The 17,025-nt window shown below is 45.8% G+C and overlaps 2 protein-coding genes across 2 annotated transcripts; one reads left to right on the top strand and one right to left on the bottom strand.

Annotated features, from left to right (window-relative positions):
* Window positions 1-397: 397 nt before the first annotated feature.
* On the bottom strand, window positions 398-4,766 carry Cd3d (CD3d molecule). Its single transcript, XM_028783807.1, has 5 exons — window positions 4,617-4,766; window positions 1,656-1,874; window positions 1,100-1,231; window positions 729-772; window positions 398-549 (listed from the first exon to the last, which is right to left on the bottom strand). Exons 1-5 carry the CDS (start codon window positions 4,669-4,671, stop codon window positions 478-480), a joined length of 522 nt encoding a protein of 173 aa, XP_028639640.1. The 5' UTR covers window positions 4,672-4,766; the 3' UTR covers window positions 398-477.
* A 1,160-nt stretch (window positions 4,767-5,926) lies between these two features.
* Cd3g (CD3g molecule) lies at window positions 5,927-16,638 on the top strand. Its single transcript, XM_028783760.1, has 7 exons — window positions 5,927-6,083; window positions 11,243-11,266; window positions 12,150-12,377; window positions 12,893-13,024; window positions 15,013-15,056; window positions 15,410-15,492; window positions 16,274-16,638. The coding sequence occupies exons 1-6, from the start codon at window positions 6,029-6,031 to the stop codon at window positions 15,473-15,475; spliced, it is 549 nt and encodes a 182-aa protein (XP_028639593.1). The 5' UTR covers window positions 5,927-6,028; the 3' UTR covers window positions 15,476-15,492; window positions 16,274-16,638.
* Window positions 16,639-17,025: the final 387 nt, after the last annotated feature.

Consider the following 17,025-nt stretch of genomic DNA (forward strand, 5'->3'; position numbering starts at 1 on the left):
CACACACACACACACACACACACACGCCCTCTGAGTCTCAGTACTCTGCTCTGCTCTGCCACCCCCATTCATGATGTCATGGAAACTTCCTTGTGGCTCAGCATCTAAACACCGCAACCTGCTCTGGGCTGTGGTAAGGCAGCAAAACCCCGGAAGTCGTTATGATAGGGACTGGAACCAACAGGCATATGAAGGAGAGTGGCTGAGCTGACCCTCCCCACAGGAAACCCACAGGGTTAGAAATGCCAAAGGGCCAGGATGGGAAGCTGTCCCTCCTACTGCCTGTCTGGGTCTGAGGAGAGGGGTTCCTCTTGCTAAAGGGGGGCCACAGGTGGGCAGAGCTCATCCAAGCTAGGACAACGCTCAGCCCCATGCTTTGGAAAACACAGGCGCCTGCTGACTGAAGGAACACATCTTTATTGGTTGAGCACAGTGGGGGAAGGCACCGTTGATATGGCACTGTGAGAAACCTCCATCTCAAGATCTTTTGTTCCGGGGCCAATTCCCTCCAAGACGGCTGTACTGGGCATCGTCACGATCTCGAAGAGGCTGAGATGAAAGGCAGGACACCGAGTCATACTGAGAACTCTTCTCCAGACATCCAGGGATAAGCCGACCCCGCCTTCTCGCCCACCCTCAGGACTCCCGGCACATCTCTCTACCCCTACTGTCGGATCTCTTAGTCCTCACACCCTTCTCCTGCTCTTGTCGCCTCCCTCAGGGTTTACCTGATACAGCTGCTCATTCTTCAGCAGGGCTTGAATGTCAGCAGCTAGAAGCAAGGATAGAGAGTCATTGGAAGCTAGGGAAGGTGAGACACTGAGACCTATGAACGCTGCAGGGCTGGGTAGGCTCCGAAGTCACCCTCGGAAATCTACATGAGAATCACAGGGTTTCAGCGCCCTGTAGTATGAGTCCCTAAGACATTGTCAGAGAAAGTTCCAGAGGGTGACAGCCCTACCACCATCCCCCATCTTTCAGCCAGTTCATGAGCACACACACACACACACACACACAGAGAGAGAGAGAGAGAGAGAGAGAGAGAGAGAGAGAGAGAGAGAGAGAGAGAGAGAGAGAGACAGCCCTTCCACTAACTAACCCCCAGAAAGCCTTCCGGTCTCATGTCCTGCAAAGCAGTAGACTCCCAAAGCCAGGAGCAGAGTCGCGATGAGGTCAGCTATGATGACACCAGCCATGGTGACCGAGTCCAGCTCCACACAGTTCTGGCACACTGTTGGGGAGAGGAGGAAGAGAGTGATCAAGGTCATAGAACCATCTCTGGTCCTAGAAAGACCCTACGCTCCCCGCCCACTCGTTCCAAGACGCAGAAGTCAGTGAGACTGTAAAGATCTTGCTCACAGTGACTTCCATCTCTGCTCTTATCCCAAGGAATTGCTGAAGAGAGACATGACACACTTCAGCTTTGTGAGGCTTTAACTGAAGAGTGGACTAAGCCCTTCCCTGGGTCAGCAGTAACAAGCCCGGTCCTACTGTTTTGCCTTACTTAGTTAAACTCTCCCCAATTCTGACGTGCTCCCCAACACATCTGGTTCATACCACTATGTAAATTGGTTCACCACAGCCTGCTTTTAGCCAGAATGCTCCCACATGCACAGAGCCCATGATTTCATCCCAGTGAGTCCACAAGCACATACTTCGGTAATACACTTGAACAGTAGACATCTCCTTCGCCAGCTCATCTGTCCCATTACACAGATACATCCCTCGTGGGTCCAGGATGCCTTTGCCCAAGTTGACTGTTTGATTCTTTTTAAACCATCCTTCCACAGTTCCATCTAGATGCATGACGCTGGTGTTGCAATTCACAAATACTTTGTCCTCGTATTCGGTCACTTCTATCTTGAAGGGGCTCCCTGAGATGGAAGATACCAGAGTCAGAGGCAACTCTCTGGAGCATAGGCAGCTCATTGTTCTATAAGAGATTGTTTTAATTGCCTTACTTGGTGCAGGAGGAGCCCAGACCACTGTGGATGGCACGATTCCCTGAGAGTCTGGGCTGTATAGAAAGCTAGCAGTGTACGCATGAGCCAGCAAGGGAGCCAGAAAGAACATTCTTCCATGATTGCTACTCTGCACTCCCGATTGAGTTTCTGACCTGACTTCCCTGAATGCTAGACTGACCTGAGATTGTAACCAAATAAATCCTTTCCTTCCATAAGTTGCTTCTGAGCAAAGTATTTTATTATAACAACAGAATTCAAAGTAGGACACAGGTCCTGAGGGATTTGGGGGTAAAAAACAAAAACCATGAAGCTGTGTTGAGCCTAGAACCTTCCAGAAATTAAGTTTAGACCACCGGTGAGACCACTGGGGTCCCCAAGAGACCTGAGAAGCAGGGGATATTCTTAGCCTGGAGAGTGTGCCTCTTATGCTTCTAATTCCTCTTCCTGGCCAATAACTCTCTCACTGGAACTTTTCATCCTCTTCTCTGTTGTCTCTGTCCCAGTATCTGCCAGGGTGCTGAGGCGCTCACTATGAAAGAGTTTTCCAGGCCAGTGAGCCCTGTGGCAGAGAGGAGCTATAATGAATTACCAGCCCAGTGATCCAGATTTCCCAGGGTAAATCCCATGTAAGAAGATTCGCTGGGAACATAGCTCAGTGGGAGAGACCTACGAAATGCCCTAGATGTGATCTCCAGCACTGCATATAGTTATATATACATACACATACGCATATACATATGCATACACATATACGTACATATACATATATTGACAGAGTGACTTACATCTGGAAATCTCATCACTTGGAAGACTGAAAACGGAAAAGGCCTGAGATAGCAAGGTCAACCTAGGCTACGTAATGAATTTCAAGGCAGCCTGGGCTACAGGGTGAGATTCCCATCACACACACACACAAAAAAAAATAGTTCGGTAGTTCTGTCAGAGGCAGCTGGGACACAGATACGGTCACTAGCAACAGCCTGAGGGGTTTCTTTAATCTTTGAGGAAACTTAACTCAAGTAAAACCCAGATCTTCTCTTTGAACAGAAAACTTTAAGATGAACTGGGTTTATCTTAATATAATTTATTTATATCATATTAACATAAGGATATTTTAATATAGATTTTAAGCATGAGTGTTAAGAGAGGCACTCCAGAATGGCTTCCCAAAAGAGAGATGTACCATCTTTACAATAGCTGTATACACTGTTTTGGTCGGTTTTGAAGTTCTTATCCCCAGAGCTGCTAAGATACCTGAATGAGTTCACAGAGTGGTAGGTATGGCATCAAACAGGATTCCAACTGATCGAGCAAATGTTTAGAGTTGGGGGTACCAGAGGCAGGAGATCCTCACGGTAAACAAAGAAAGTAGTCTTATTTGTGAGGGTCTTAGAAAATGTTCTAGAGAAGACTGAGGCCCTGCCCAAGGTCATATACACTCAGGCATTAGGCCTGGCTTGTTGCTATTTTAACATAAAATATCCATATTGGAAGAGAGTGGTGTGTGGGCAACTTACACAGCAAACATTAATTGTGCTGAAATTCTCAAACAGCTAGTGAGAGGCTTTAACTAGTTTCTGGGGTGAGCAGTTCCTGTCCCTCCTGTGCTCCTATAATTTTTACTGTCTTTGCCACGCTTGCTTAAGGAGAAAGGACCACTGACATATATCAAAGCTGCTCCTGGGGCTCCATATATGGCAAGAGGGAGAGGTGGAGGGGTGTGAGCCAGAAATAAGCACAGTGGGCCTTTCCAGCCAGCCTGAGAACATCCTCACAGCCCAGAGGGCACTGCCATGCCTTATGTCTAACGCCAACCTCACCTGGAGTCTGTGTGTCACTGGGCTTCGTTACTTAGTCACCCATTTGAACACAAGAGCATCCTCCAGAAAATGCCAAAATGGCTGCCCCTCCCTCTGAAGCAGGAATATACAGGAGCATGCTAGAGAAGACGGGTGTATATAATTCTTCTCCTCTTAAAGTCCCGTCTTCTTTGGAGTTACTTCCGGTAGAAATCTCTGGTGGCCAGGACAGCTCTTAGAGTAACCATTTGACCCAGTTTTCCTGGGACCCCTGAGCTCTGAGATGTGAATGTTGCAGGGTTATTTTGGAGTTTATTTGGTTTGGAATTTTGGCACTCCTAGAGACCTACCCCTGTGCTGTCTACCCAGCCCACTTTCCTGTTTTAAAAGCAAACAAACTGAGAAAGAGTTAGCACTTACCGACTTTAATATAACACACCCTCCCCCTGTCCTTCCCATTCAGCTAAAACTTAACTTTTCTTTTAAAGATTGCTCCTAAATTCGGAGCTGTGGCTCCAGTGGTCACTTGACCAAGAATCCTACTCCAAGTTGCTATTTGCCTTAGATGGTGCAATGGGTTTAACTTCTTCCTTTACTAGTCTTAGGGCTAGGGACACACAATATGGAACCATTTCCTACAGATGTCTCATCCAAGGAGTTTGGAGACACCATTAATACCAGTGTGAGCCTTAGCTGGAGTAGGTCAGAGCCAAATGCTTGTTTTCTACACCCTAGCATCGTCCTTCTATCTTCCCCGGCCTGGTAAACTGAGACGCACTTTCCAATGGACTTCTCCCAGTGATAATGCCCTTCGAGGGTCTATCCTCCACACAGCTGAAGATGGCTCACTTACCTTGGGGGAGAACAGTAGCCAGTATTAGACTAGCCAGGATCCCACTGTGATCCATCTTCCAGAGAAACTCATCCAACAAATAGAGGCAAGCCACGGGACGATCAGCCAGGGTGAGCGCTACCCTCCGCCAACAGACTCATGGGTATTCAGAAAAAGGAAGAGTGGGGGAGGAACTAGAAGAAGTCTGCCTCTCTACCTTCTGCCTTTGATGATGTAAGGCTGTCAAGAGAAGAGTGGGCTAGGGCTGGGGTCAGACACAAACAGGTGCAAGTTCCTCTTTCTAGATCAGAGAGTTTGAGATGAGACAAAGCAGAGAATATGAAGGAAGTTCATTCCGAATTCTAGGAGGTGTAAGGGAATTTAGAGTAGCCTTTCCTGGGTCACTGATAACAAACAAAGAAAATGTTGGGCTTCCCATTTTGAATCCTAGGTCCAGCACATAGTACCTACCCATGGTGCCATGCATGGAGTGTCTCAGAGCTTGTCTCCCTCAGCATCAGTCTAGGGATTTGGGGAGGAGTGTTTGCAAGGTGCCTTCCACATCAAGCCTTCTCAGTATGAAAGCCTTCTTAGTGATACAATCCACTCATTTGTAGAATCAAGCCTCCCCAGGAGACAATAGACTTTTTCTACTATGGGCTGTGGGGATCTGACTTTCCACACTGCTATACTCAGAAAGTCATCTGTCTGGGAACAAAATTATTCTTTTGTGACTGGTGTCACACAGGAATTCTGTGAGTTTCTGTTATACGTTGATTGGCTAAAGAAGACAATAACCTGAGACTCTGAAACTAGCCCAGGGCCATGCTCCAAGAAATAAGCTAGTTATCCTATTGGGATATTCTTTTCCAGGTGTGTACCACTTTGATGTCCTCAAAAGAACAGTGACAAAAATCTCTAAACGAAGGTCTACTCTAAGATGCTTTTCCATTCAGAACTCAAGCTCCATACGCATATAAGTCCTGCCTAAACTCATGGGAGTTCTGGGATCAAGTGACAAACAAGTCCAGACCTAGCAAGAATGACAGGCAGGGACATTCATCACTGTCATGAAGAAAAAGGCTCAGAGGAATTTTCAATCCATTGTGGATAGAGATTCTAGGGGTAAAAGGGTTTCCAAGTTGAAATCTAGAGCCCTCACTCTCACTCCCTGCCACCTGCTATCCTGCAAGCCTTAACATCAAAAGAGAAAACAAAAGATATGCCAGGGCATCAGCACCCCTGCTAGGGCCCCTGCTACCCACACTCTACAGGAGAGGGTGGGGACACCTGGTATTGCCTCTACTCAGAGTCCCGGCTCAACGGATGCTGGGCGGAGCCAGGCTAGCTGCTGCACAGGCTGGCTGGGTGGCTGGGTGGCTGGGTGGCTAAGGGACTCTCGACACTTCTTCTGGAGAAGCAAAGAGTCTGACATGGAGCAGGGAAAGAGTCTGGTTGGCCTTTTCCTGTTGATCTCTCTTCTTCAAGGTAAGAGGTTACTCGAGTGTCTGACCGTATTGGGAAGGTTCATGAGACAAAGCCATGAGCAGGGAGACAGGGTTATTGGAATCCTTATTAACCTTGAGCCATCTTCGCCCATCATCTTAGGATTCAAAGAAGGAGAGGTAAAAGTGAAGCCTCTACCTGTTCTGTGCTAGAAAGAAGCACAGGGGCCTGTGGGCTAAACTGGCTGGCGAGAGGATTTCACTGCCGCCATCTTAGGCTTCAAAGTAGCTGAAAAGAGCCGGTGCAGCAGTAAGGCATTTGCTATGCAAGAGTTCAGTCCCTAGAGCCTACTGCAAATGAGGGTGTGTGGCGCATTCTTACCATCTCAGTGGCAGAGGCTGATGATGGATTCCTAGGCTTTCTTGTAGGACAGCCAGCCTCGAGAAATCATCACATTCAGGTCATTTAGATACATGCCACACACCACACATACACATCACACACACACATACATATATACCACACACACACATACATACACACCACACACATATACACACACACACCACACACCACACACACACACACACCACTCACACACATACATACACACCACACACACATACATACCACACACACATACATACACACCACATACAAACACATACATATACACCACACACACACATACATACACACCACACACACACACATATACACACACCACATACCACACACACACACCACACACACATACATATCACACACACATACACATACCACACAAACATACATACCACACACACATACACACACCACACACACACACACATACATACACATCACACACATACACTCTAAAAGGAACAGGTTAGGAATGACACTGGAGTTTGATCTCTGGCCTTCACACACACCACACACACACACACACACACACACACACACATACATACATACCACACACACACATACACACACACATATATACCACACACACATACATACCACACACACACATACACACCACACACCACACACACACACACACACACACACACACCAGATAAGGAAATTGGGAGAAAAGCATATATACAGTAGACCTATGGACCATTTGTCTCCAAAGCTGCTTAGCTGCTCAACAAGCCTGGTGAGATCCAGATAGCTGAGACTATCCAGAGTAAAAAGAAGATGAACAAGGGCTTCCTGTTCTCAAGAGTTCGGAGCCCGGAGAGGTCAGTTTCCATGCTGACACACTGAGTACAAGGTGCAGCATAGGAATGCCTGTTTGAAATATCCAACAGGAAGGAGGTGAATTAGGCCAACACCTGGGTACCCTGGCAGAAGCCAAAGTCATACAAAGTATTTTATATATTAGTTTGTCTGTTTCGTGTTTAAGTATGAGGGTGTATGTTCATGCCATGGTGCATATGTGGAGGACAGAGGGCAACCCAAAGGAACTGGTGTTCTCCTTCCACTATGTGGGGCGTATGATCAAACTCAGGTCACCAGGTTTGGCAGCAAGGACATTTACATACAGAGTCATCACAGTGTTCTCCCCTCCTCTCCTTTCTAACAGGATCTTACTGTGTAACCCAGGTTGGCTCCCAACTCATGGGCAATTTATTTGCCTGAGCCTCCCAAGTACTGGTGTTATAGGCATAAACCACTGTACCTAACTAAAGGCGAATTCTTGAAACTATAAAACTATTTTGTGATGTGTTGGACCCGAGAGGAATCGAGAGGTGAAATGTTTGCTGGGTATACTAGCATCTGAACTCAGTACTCTGGAACTGGAGGCAGGAAGGTCAGGAGTTCTAGGGCAACCGGGGCTGTATACCAAATTCTAGCACCCTAGATTATATGAAACCCTGCCTCAAAACAATAACAAAACATGGTATAAAATGTTGAACGTAATCCACTAAGATAAGAATATGTTGCCGGGCGGTGGTGGCGCACGCCTTTAATCCCAGCACTTGGGAGGCAGAGACAGGCGGATTTCTGAGTTCGAGGCCAGCCTGGTCTACAGAGTGAGTTCCAGGACAGCCAGGACTATGCAGAGAAACCCTGTCTCGAAAAAAAAAAAAAAAAACCAAAAAAAAAAAAGATAAGAATATGTTTAAATTTTAAATTTGTGGAATAAGGTAAAATGAATCTCACGGGTGATCAGAGCAGTTTCAATAGCATGGCGTGAGTGGATGGGGGAAATCAAACATGAAGGGAGGAATCTGCGTGAGAGGCAGAAGAGATGGGGTAGGAGAGACATAGAGTATAAGAATTTTAAAAATGGGTGAACACATTCTTTAGTTAAAGGAGATGACGCTACGTAGAACAAAGGTCTGGAGTAGAAGTCGGAAAGAGCTATGGGCGGAGTCAAGGGTACACATCACAGAACAGGAAATGGAAGAACAGGGCCACAACAGCACCACTGCTCTCAAAACAAGGAGGAGAGAGGCAAGAGCCTCGGAAACTACATGCATGACAGTCGGGTGAGAGACTTGAAGAAGATGGCTAGAGCGGGGAAGTCTCTGAGAGAGAGAAAAAAAAAGCTAGAAAGTACAGGTTGGAGCTTAATACTGAAAGCCAGAGAGAGGCTTCTGGAAACAGTACCTGTGGTTTGAGCAATAGAAAAGCTAAGCCTGGAGTCCCACTCCTCAGCAGTAAGTTGTGAGCACATGAACAAGACTGCCCTCTGAGCTCAGTCCTCACACCAGGCAATGGGATAGCTGGCTACCTGGGCTCTTGAGTCTCAGGAGACCACACCCAAATATCCAAACACCAACAATGTTGCCAATGCCCCTTCTTTTCCTATTGACTCGAAGAAGAACACGGACGGCCAGGTGACTAGAGATAAATTCTAGTAAAAGTAATGTGTTTGGGGGACAGAAAAATGGCTCGGCATTTCAGAGCACTCACTGCCTTTGCAGAAGACCCGCGTTCAAGTCCTAGCACCCACGAGGTGACTCGAGATTGTCTATAACTCCATTTCCAGGAGAGTGGGATGCTCTCCTCTGACTTTTACAGGTACCAGGCATGCACACAGTACATATATACATGTGCAAGCTCTCATATACATAAAATAATTTTTTTTTTGGTCTTGGATTTTCAAAACAGGGTTTCTTTGTGTGGCCCTGGCTATCCTTGAACTAGCTCTTAGACCAGGCTGGCTTCAAACTCACAGAGATCCTCCCAAGTGCCGGAATTAAAGACGTACATCATCACTGCCAGGCTCACACAAAATAAATCTTTAAAATAATAATGTAGTCAACTGTTAAGTTGTGTCCATTTACCTGTTCACTTTCATAACCCTTCAAATTAAGCTCTTCCTGTGTTCTAGGCACCGTGCTGGTGTCATCTGTGAGCAGCATCAGCCTGCTCTAGAAGTTTTAAGTTAATGCTTCCAGCTACTTCTATCATACTCAGACTAACAACTAGCTCCCCATCACTAACCTCTAGCCACGCCACCCCTCTATTCTGTTCCAAAATCTGTATCTTTAATGAGATCTTTTTTTTTCCTACTTAAACTGCCTTTCCCTATCTGGTAAGCTTTTATTTGTTCTTCAAGGATAGCCAAATGCCATTTTCTCTACTAATTCTTTTTCTTTGGCAGAATCAATTATTTCTCTTCTCCTCTCCTTTCTCCCCCCCCCCCTCCCCTCTCTCTTTTATTTCTTGTATCCTGGCTGTTCTGGAACTCAATATGTAGACCAAGCTGCCACGAACTTTCAGAGGTCTTCATACCTTTCCTCCCAAGTGTTGGGGCCAAAAGTGTGTGCCACCATGCTCAGCCTCTCTATCATATTTATATGAGTTTTATTAAATCCATAAAGTAGCCATCTCAGGACCTCCCCCATGGACAGTCTACCTTCTGAAGATCCAGCCTTAGCTATGTCTTACTACCTTTAGTAAGGCCCATACAACCACCATCACAGCAAAAAGACACATCGCTGCATTCCAAGTGGAGAAGGGCGGCCATATTGGAATTGCTTCTGTAATGTTTCCACCCTCAGACGGCCCAACCTCAGTGGCGTACCTTGCAAGAGCCATGAAACCGTTCCTCCCGAACCCTTTGAGTCTCTTATACCCATGTTTGAACGCCGATTTGTTATGCTAACTTTTCCAGGAGAGGTGAGAACACCTATTCACTTCAGGTAGGCCACTGACACAGATCGAAATAATAATTCCACTGAAGTCCAGCTTAGTGAATCAATAAACTTTGTTGACTTACTTACATAGAGAGAGGGTGAGGGTTTAGTTGCAGAAATATGAGTAGCCTCAAGACAGCTGTATCGCTGCAAAGTCCCATCCTACTACAGATGACAAACTTATAAAAGCTGCATCAGGGAGTCTTCTAGTATCTTTCATACGCATTTGTGTAAGTGCCAGGATTAATAGCAGCTTCAAAATCTTAATTCTCCAGATAAGTGGTTCTCAACCTGTGGGTTATAAACCCTTTGGAGGTCAAACAACCCTTTCACAGGGGACACATATCAGATATCCTGAATTTCATAATTGGGGGGTCACCACAACGTAAAGAACTACATTAAAGGATCAGAGGATTAGGAAGATGGAGAACCACTGATCTCGATAACTTGACCAGCCCCGTTCCAAAACATCTCCTTAGCATAAAGTCGGGGTAGCCAAGAGTCTACCATGAACAGCAAAGCTACGTTCATCCATCATGAAATCCCAAAGGGTTAGAGACTCCTACCCAAAGGGTTAGAGAGACGTTAAGTGTTTAAAGCACACACTGCTCTTGCAGAGGACCAGAGCTTGGTTCCTCTGCAAAAGAGGTAGTATAGACCAGCATCTATACCACGCAACTACAGCTCCAGGGGATCATAGGCCTCTGGCCTCCACAAGCAGCTGAACTTTCGTGCATACATGGACTTGTTCTGATGTCTATACACAGATACACACAACTAAAACTAAGATAAATCTTAAGAAAGATAGAGGAAAGAAGGGAGGAAAGAAGAAAGGAAGGAAGGAAGCCCCACCCAGAAAGGTAGGACAAAGAGCAAATATAGTCATGTTTAATTGGATTTGGTAATTCGGGCTGCTTCCAGGAAAGAAACGCAGATACAGTCATTGCCGTTGACTAGCGTCTGCCTCAAGCTTTACCTCACATGGTCATGCAAATACCTTAGCCCATCAGAACAAATCCGTGCCCAGCTGATCCTTTCTTTTTCTTCTGTTTTTTCCAGGCACTGTGGCCAAGACAAATCAAGGTAAGAGAAATGGTTTCTCGATATTCTCACATTCTGAGGAACTCCACAGAAGTATGGCTTCCTACAGTGGTCTCAGGGGTGGAGGAGCTGGCTCAGCAGTCAGGAGGACTCTTCCAGAGGACTTAAGTTCAGTCTCTAGCACCCACATGGGACGGCTCACAACTGCCTGTTACTCCAGCTTTAAGATATCACACCCTCTTCTGTCCTCTTTGAGCACCTATACATATGTGACAGACTCATACACACACACACACACACACATACACACACATACACATACAGTCATTTTTTTAAAAAGCAATAGTCTTATGATTTAGAAAGGGAACAATTTTGAAAAGATGAGGTAAGAGGTGAAGACTTGACATTTCCATTATCAACCAAATCAGTGTCCTACTAGGACTCACTCTGGGCAGCTTTCCTAGACCTAAGAAATGAATTATCTGGTTCTTGCAGTAGAAACAGGACTCTGGGAACGAGGTATGTCTCAAAATATGACTGAAACAGCAGCGTTAGCACTACCAGGAGCATGTTAATAACAGATATCCCACCCCCCAGAACTACTAAATATGACCTGAAATACTAGCCCGATTCACATGTGATTTGTGTGCATATTAACAGCTGGAGAAGCCAGCAAGTAGTGGTGCATGCCCTTTAGTCCTAGTTCTGGGAGGCAGTGGCAGGAGGATCTCTGTGAGTTCAAGGTCAGCCTTGTCTACAAAGTGGGTTCCAGGATAGCCAGAGCTATACAGAGAAACCCTGTCTTAAAAAAAAAAAAAGGAAGGAAGGAAGAAAGAGAGAAAGAAAGAAGAAAAAACCCAGTGTTCTAATGTTCTCCTGTCAATTACAAAGACCCATAACAGAGCCACGACTTTTCCCTTTTCAGCAAAGCATTTGTTAAAAGTGGACGACAACCGAGGAGACGGTTCTGTCCTTCTGACTTGTGGCTTAAATGACAAGACTATCACGTGGCTTAAAGATGGGACCAGAATAAGTCCCCCAAATGCAACTAAAAACACATGGAATCTGGGAAACAATGCCAAAGACCCACGAGGCATGTATCAGTGTCAAGGAGCAAAGGAGATGTCAGCGCCCCTGCAAGTGTATTACAGAAGTATGTAACCCCGTCACTATGTCTGTGGGGAATCCAGCAGTACTTACTGTTCTGGTGGGCTTACCATCCAAGGCGAGGTGGGAATTGCTGCTAAGCAGGGATCTGTGGGAAGAGTGGCTAGGTCTCTGCATCTGGGGTTACTGTGCTTTAAATCAACAAGCCTGCAGCTTCTTGAGGAAACATATCCCTGTATAACCTGTTCACCTTTGGGTGGACCTCATGGATTAGAGCAGTTCAGCAGGGAAATCAGTTAGGGGGGCGGGGGGACCGGGGATTGATGGAAAGCATAGAGAGCAGGGTTGTAGAAAGTGGAGACCAGGTCTTCCTTCTTCACCTAGTTCCTGACTGTAGGACCATTTAAACTTCCCGGGATTTCCCAAAGATGAAATTGGGAAGGAGGAGCCTGCTGCCCAGGAGAGAGGCATTAATGCTGGTGGACAGGAGGAAGGAAAGCATGCAAGAATGCCTCCCATCCTGAAAGAGGTCTTTCCCTGCCTGTGCCTTGTTCCCTACAGTGTGTGAGAACTGTGTTCAGCTAAACATAGGCACCATCTTCGGCTTTTTCTTTGCTGAAATCATCAGCGTTTTCTTCCTTGCTGTTGGTGTATACTTCATTGCTGGGCAGGATGGAGTTCGCCAGTCAAGAGGTAAAAGAAGCTAGATGTGGTGGGACTTGCTTGTAATCCTACGTACTCAGGAGGCTGAGGCAGGAGGGCCCTGAGTTCAAGGCCTGCCAAGGCAACAGAGCAATACCCCGTCTTAAAATAAAATTTGTAAAGGACTGAGGCCTGGAGATATGTATACTTCAGTTAGTAAAGTGCTTCCCTAGTTTGCAGGATACTTAAGGTTCAGCATCTCAAAAACACATAAACCAGATGTGGTAGCATCTGCCTATAACCCCAATCCTCACGACATGAGGGCTAGAAAATCAGAAACTCAGGTTATCTTCAGCTACATACAGAGTTTGAGGCCAGCCTGGTCAACATAAGAGCCTGTCTGAAAAAGCAGAGGGAAGAGCTGAAGGTGTGGCTCAGTCAGAAGAACGCCTGCTTAGCTTGCTCAAGCTCTGGATTCAGACCCTAGCATTGAATAAAACTGGGCATGGTGTCACAACCCTGGAATCCCAGGAGCTGAGACGTAGAGACTAGAAGGTCCAAAGTTCAAGGTCATATAAGACTACATAGTGAGTTCAAAGTCAGCCTAGGCTACATGAGAACCTGTCTCAATAAACAAACAAATAAATTAGGGAGATAACTCAGTGTTACCTGGTATGTGGGAAGCCCTGGGATCGTGTCTATGTACTGGAAGACAGAAGAAGTAAAGGTATGTCTTAGCTGAGAGATAGGACCAACTAAACCCCTTGCCTTCCTTCTTATCAAAACAGAGCCAGTGGGAAGACTGAGTTGGCACATATTGCTAATGCAAATAATTTATGATTCTATGTCTCTGTGGCACAGGAAAGGAAGACATTTCTTATTGTCCAAGTTTATTTTCCTGGCCTAAGATTTGGCCTTTTCTTTTTCTTTTTCTTTTTCTTTTCCTTTTCTGTTGCTGTTGTTGTTGTTGTTGTTGAGACAGGCTATCATAAGACAGCCTGGCTGGAACTCACTGTGTAGCTCAGGCTGACTCAAATCCGTGGTGTTCCTCCCAAGGACTGAGATCACAGGCATGAGTTACTGTGGTCTTCCTCCCTGTCTGTCTATCTATCTATCTATCTATCTATCTATCTATCTATCTATCTATCTGTCTGTTTTAATGCTATGTTGAAGATAGGCATAATGGCACACACTTTTAATTCCAGTACCCCAGAGGCAGAGGCAGGGGAATTTCTGCCAGTTTAAGGCCAGTGTTGCCTATATATCGAGGTCTAGGCCGGATAAGTGTTACATAGTGAGACCCTGTCTCAAAAAAAACAAACTTCTTTATTGAAGCCAATCTAAAATCCTAACACTCAGGAAACTGAGATGAGAGGATCACTTTAAGTTTGAGGCTAGCCTGGTCTACATAGAGAACACCAGGTCAATCAGAGCTACATTGTGAGATCCTGTCCCCCCCCCAAAAAAAAGAAGAAAAGAAAACATTCTTTAGTAAGTGAGGGAGAGTTTTGTGTAGCTGAAGATGGCCTCAAGCTTCCAGTTCATAAGCATGTGCTATAACACCCGCAGTAGGCAGTGTTGGGCATTGAACTCATGACCTCACACGTGATAAACAACCGACTGACCTACACCCCCTGTTCCTCAAGGAGAAGCCTACCTATAGAAAAGTGAACCACAAGAATACATCTAAAAAAATTAACAAAGTAAACGTGTTCATGCATCTTACACTCAGTTTAAGAGACAGAGTACTACCAACACCATAGATGTCCCACTGACGGTCACTTCCAGCCACCACCTGTCCCCAAGCACAAGCACTATCCTGACCCCTGACCACAGAGATGTTTGTGTCCAGTTCTAGTTTTGTGGAAATGGACTTGTGCAGTACCTATTCTTGTGTGTGGTTTCTTTTGACTTTTGAAAGTGGCCCTCATTCTTGTGCTCAGAGAATCCTTATACTACTCAGAATTCTACTGTGTAAATAATTCAATTTATTATCATTCTGTCTTTGAATATATATTTTGTCTATTTTTTTTGTGCAGCTTCAGACAAGCAGACTCTGTTGCAAAATGAACAGCTCTACCAGGTAAAGAAACAGAGATGAGAAAAACAGTGCCATAGTCAGTCGGGATAGACCTTTGGGGTTAGAGCCAAACTATCTGGAGAGCTACCGTAGTGATAAAGAGCTTCTTATGGCATGCCCCACAATGCAGTGTGCTGTGTGGGACAGGGATGAGGATCTCATGGGGGGAAAGCTCAAGAACGCACTGACTGAGAGAGCCACTCGAAGAAACTCCATGCGGTCTCATTCCTGTTTGGTTCATAGAGCTTTGAAGCAGCCATTTTAGGGTTTTGTTCATAAAAATATTCAGTGACTATGTTTCACATTACTTAATGACGGATAGAACAATGAGTTGATGCTGCCGCTGTTCTCTTCAGCCCCTCAAGGACCGGGAATATGACCAGTACAGCCATCTCCAAGGAAACCAACTGAGGAAGAAGTGAACTCAGCAGGACTCAGAGTATGTGTATTCCTCTCCACTGATCCCACACAGTGCCTCTGCATGGTCTGCATGCTGCCTAGCTGCTGCCAAATCTCTTCTCCAATAAGGATGAGAAGGGGTGGGGAGCTGACTGTGGAGCCTCTATTTTTAAAGACACTGGTGCCAGGACTGACTGTCTTGACCTAAGAATGAACAGGTGCTAGGTGCTGTGTGCTGTGTGCATCTGTTAGTCCTCTGAGAGCAGGGCCTCGAGCCACAGGTGCTGAACATTATTCTTCACATCATTAAGCTCTCTCAACATCCACAGACTGTCTTTGTGATGAAGGACTGAAGGACTGTAGGACTGTTCTGCCCATTACAGCAACACCCTTGGCTATTGTCCACCTGATGGCACTGGTACCCACCCACCCCCTCAGTGTGATAAGCAAAAATGTGTTAGACACTACCTAGCGTCACCTCTAAGGCAAAACAGCCATAAAGAACTAAAGACTAAACGGTAGGTGTGGTGGAACACACCTTTAGTTACAGCCCTCTGAAAGCAGATGGTTTCCTGTGAGTTCCTGGCTAGCTTGGTCTAGTAGAAAGTTCCAGCCCCCGCAACCCCCCCCCCAAAAAAAAAGTTCAGGGAGGGGAGGAGAGAGGGAGAGAGAAAAGTAAAACTAAAAGCCTTCATTAACTTTTTAATCAACCAATCAGAATTTCTGATTCAGTCCGTTCATCCCAAGTTTCAGGCAGGAAGACAGGTTTTAAAACATTAATGGGTTTCCTGACCAGTTGCAAATTGTCTTTCTCGTTCCAGGTGTTCCCCCTTCTATCCAGCACCCAGAATCAAAGCAATGCATCTTGGAGAGAGCCCAGTAGAGAGATTGCCAACCCTACAGTTAGACTTAACGTCCACAGAGATGGCAAGCAGAGAGGAAGAACTGTCAAAGAAACTTCAGTCTTTTTTTAAATTAAAATAAAAGCTTGGGGAACCCAGTGGTGTGACTCAGAAGCCGAGCACTTGTCAAGCTTGCTTGAGGCTCTAGGTAAGCTTCTCAGCACCCCACCTCCAGGCCCCCAAAACACAGTGAAGGAAAACAAGCACAGCGTGGTGTTTGCAGAGCGCCCCCTACTGGGAAAATTGTAAGTGACAAAATTAAAAGATCAAGTGTAACTAACCTACCTCTCTGTCCAAATAGACAATTCTTTCAACGTTGGCTTGGGTCCTTACGCTGTTCATAATTCAGTGGACCAGTGCGACAGTGAGGTGGCACAACAGGAAAAAGTACCTGCCACACAAACGTGACAATCTGAGCCCAATCCCCTGAGAAGTCGAAAAAGAGAACCCATTCCACCATGTTGTTCTCTGACCTCCACATATACTCAAAGAATATGCACACCCTATACACACGTATCACACACACACTGTAATAATAACAATAAAAAAGCATCATCGTCGTCGTTGTAATAACAATAATAACAACAACAACAACTCAGTGAATCACATATGTGGGGAAAGGTCTGCTTCCACCTGAGTGTCTCCAGCCACAGAGTAGCCTACCCCAAAGG

Source organism: Grammomys surdaster, unplaced genomic scaffold (genome assembly GCF_004785775.1).
Source record: "Grammomys surdaster isolate TR1022 unplaced genomic scaffold, NIH_TR_1.0 1164, whole genome shotgun sequence".
Classification (NCBI taxonomy): domain Eukaryota; kingdom Metazoa; phylum Chordata; class Mammalia; order Rodentia; family Muridae; genus Grammomys; species Grammomys surdaster.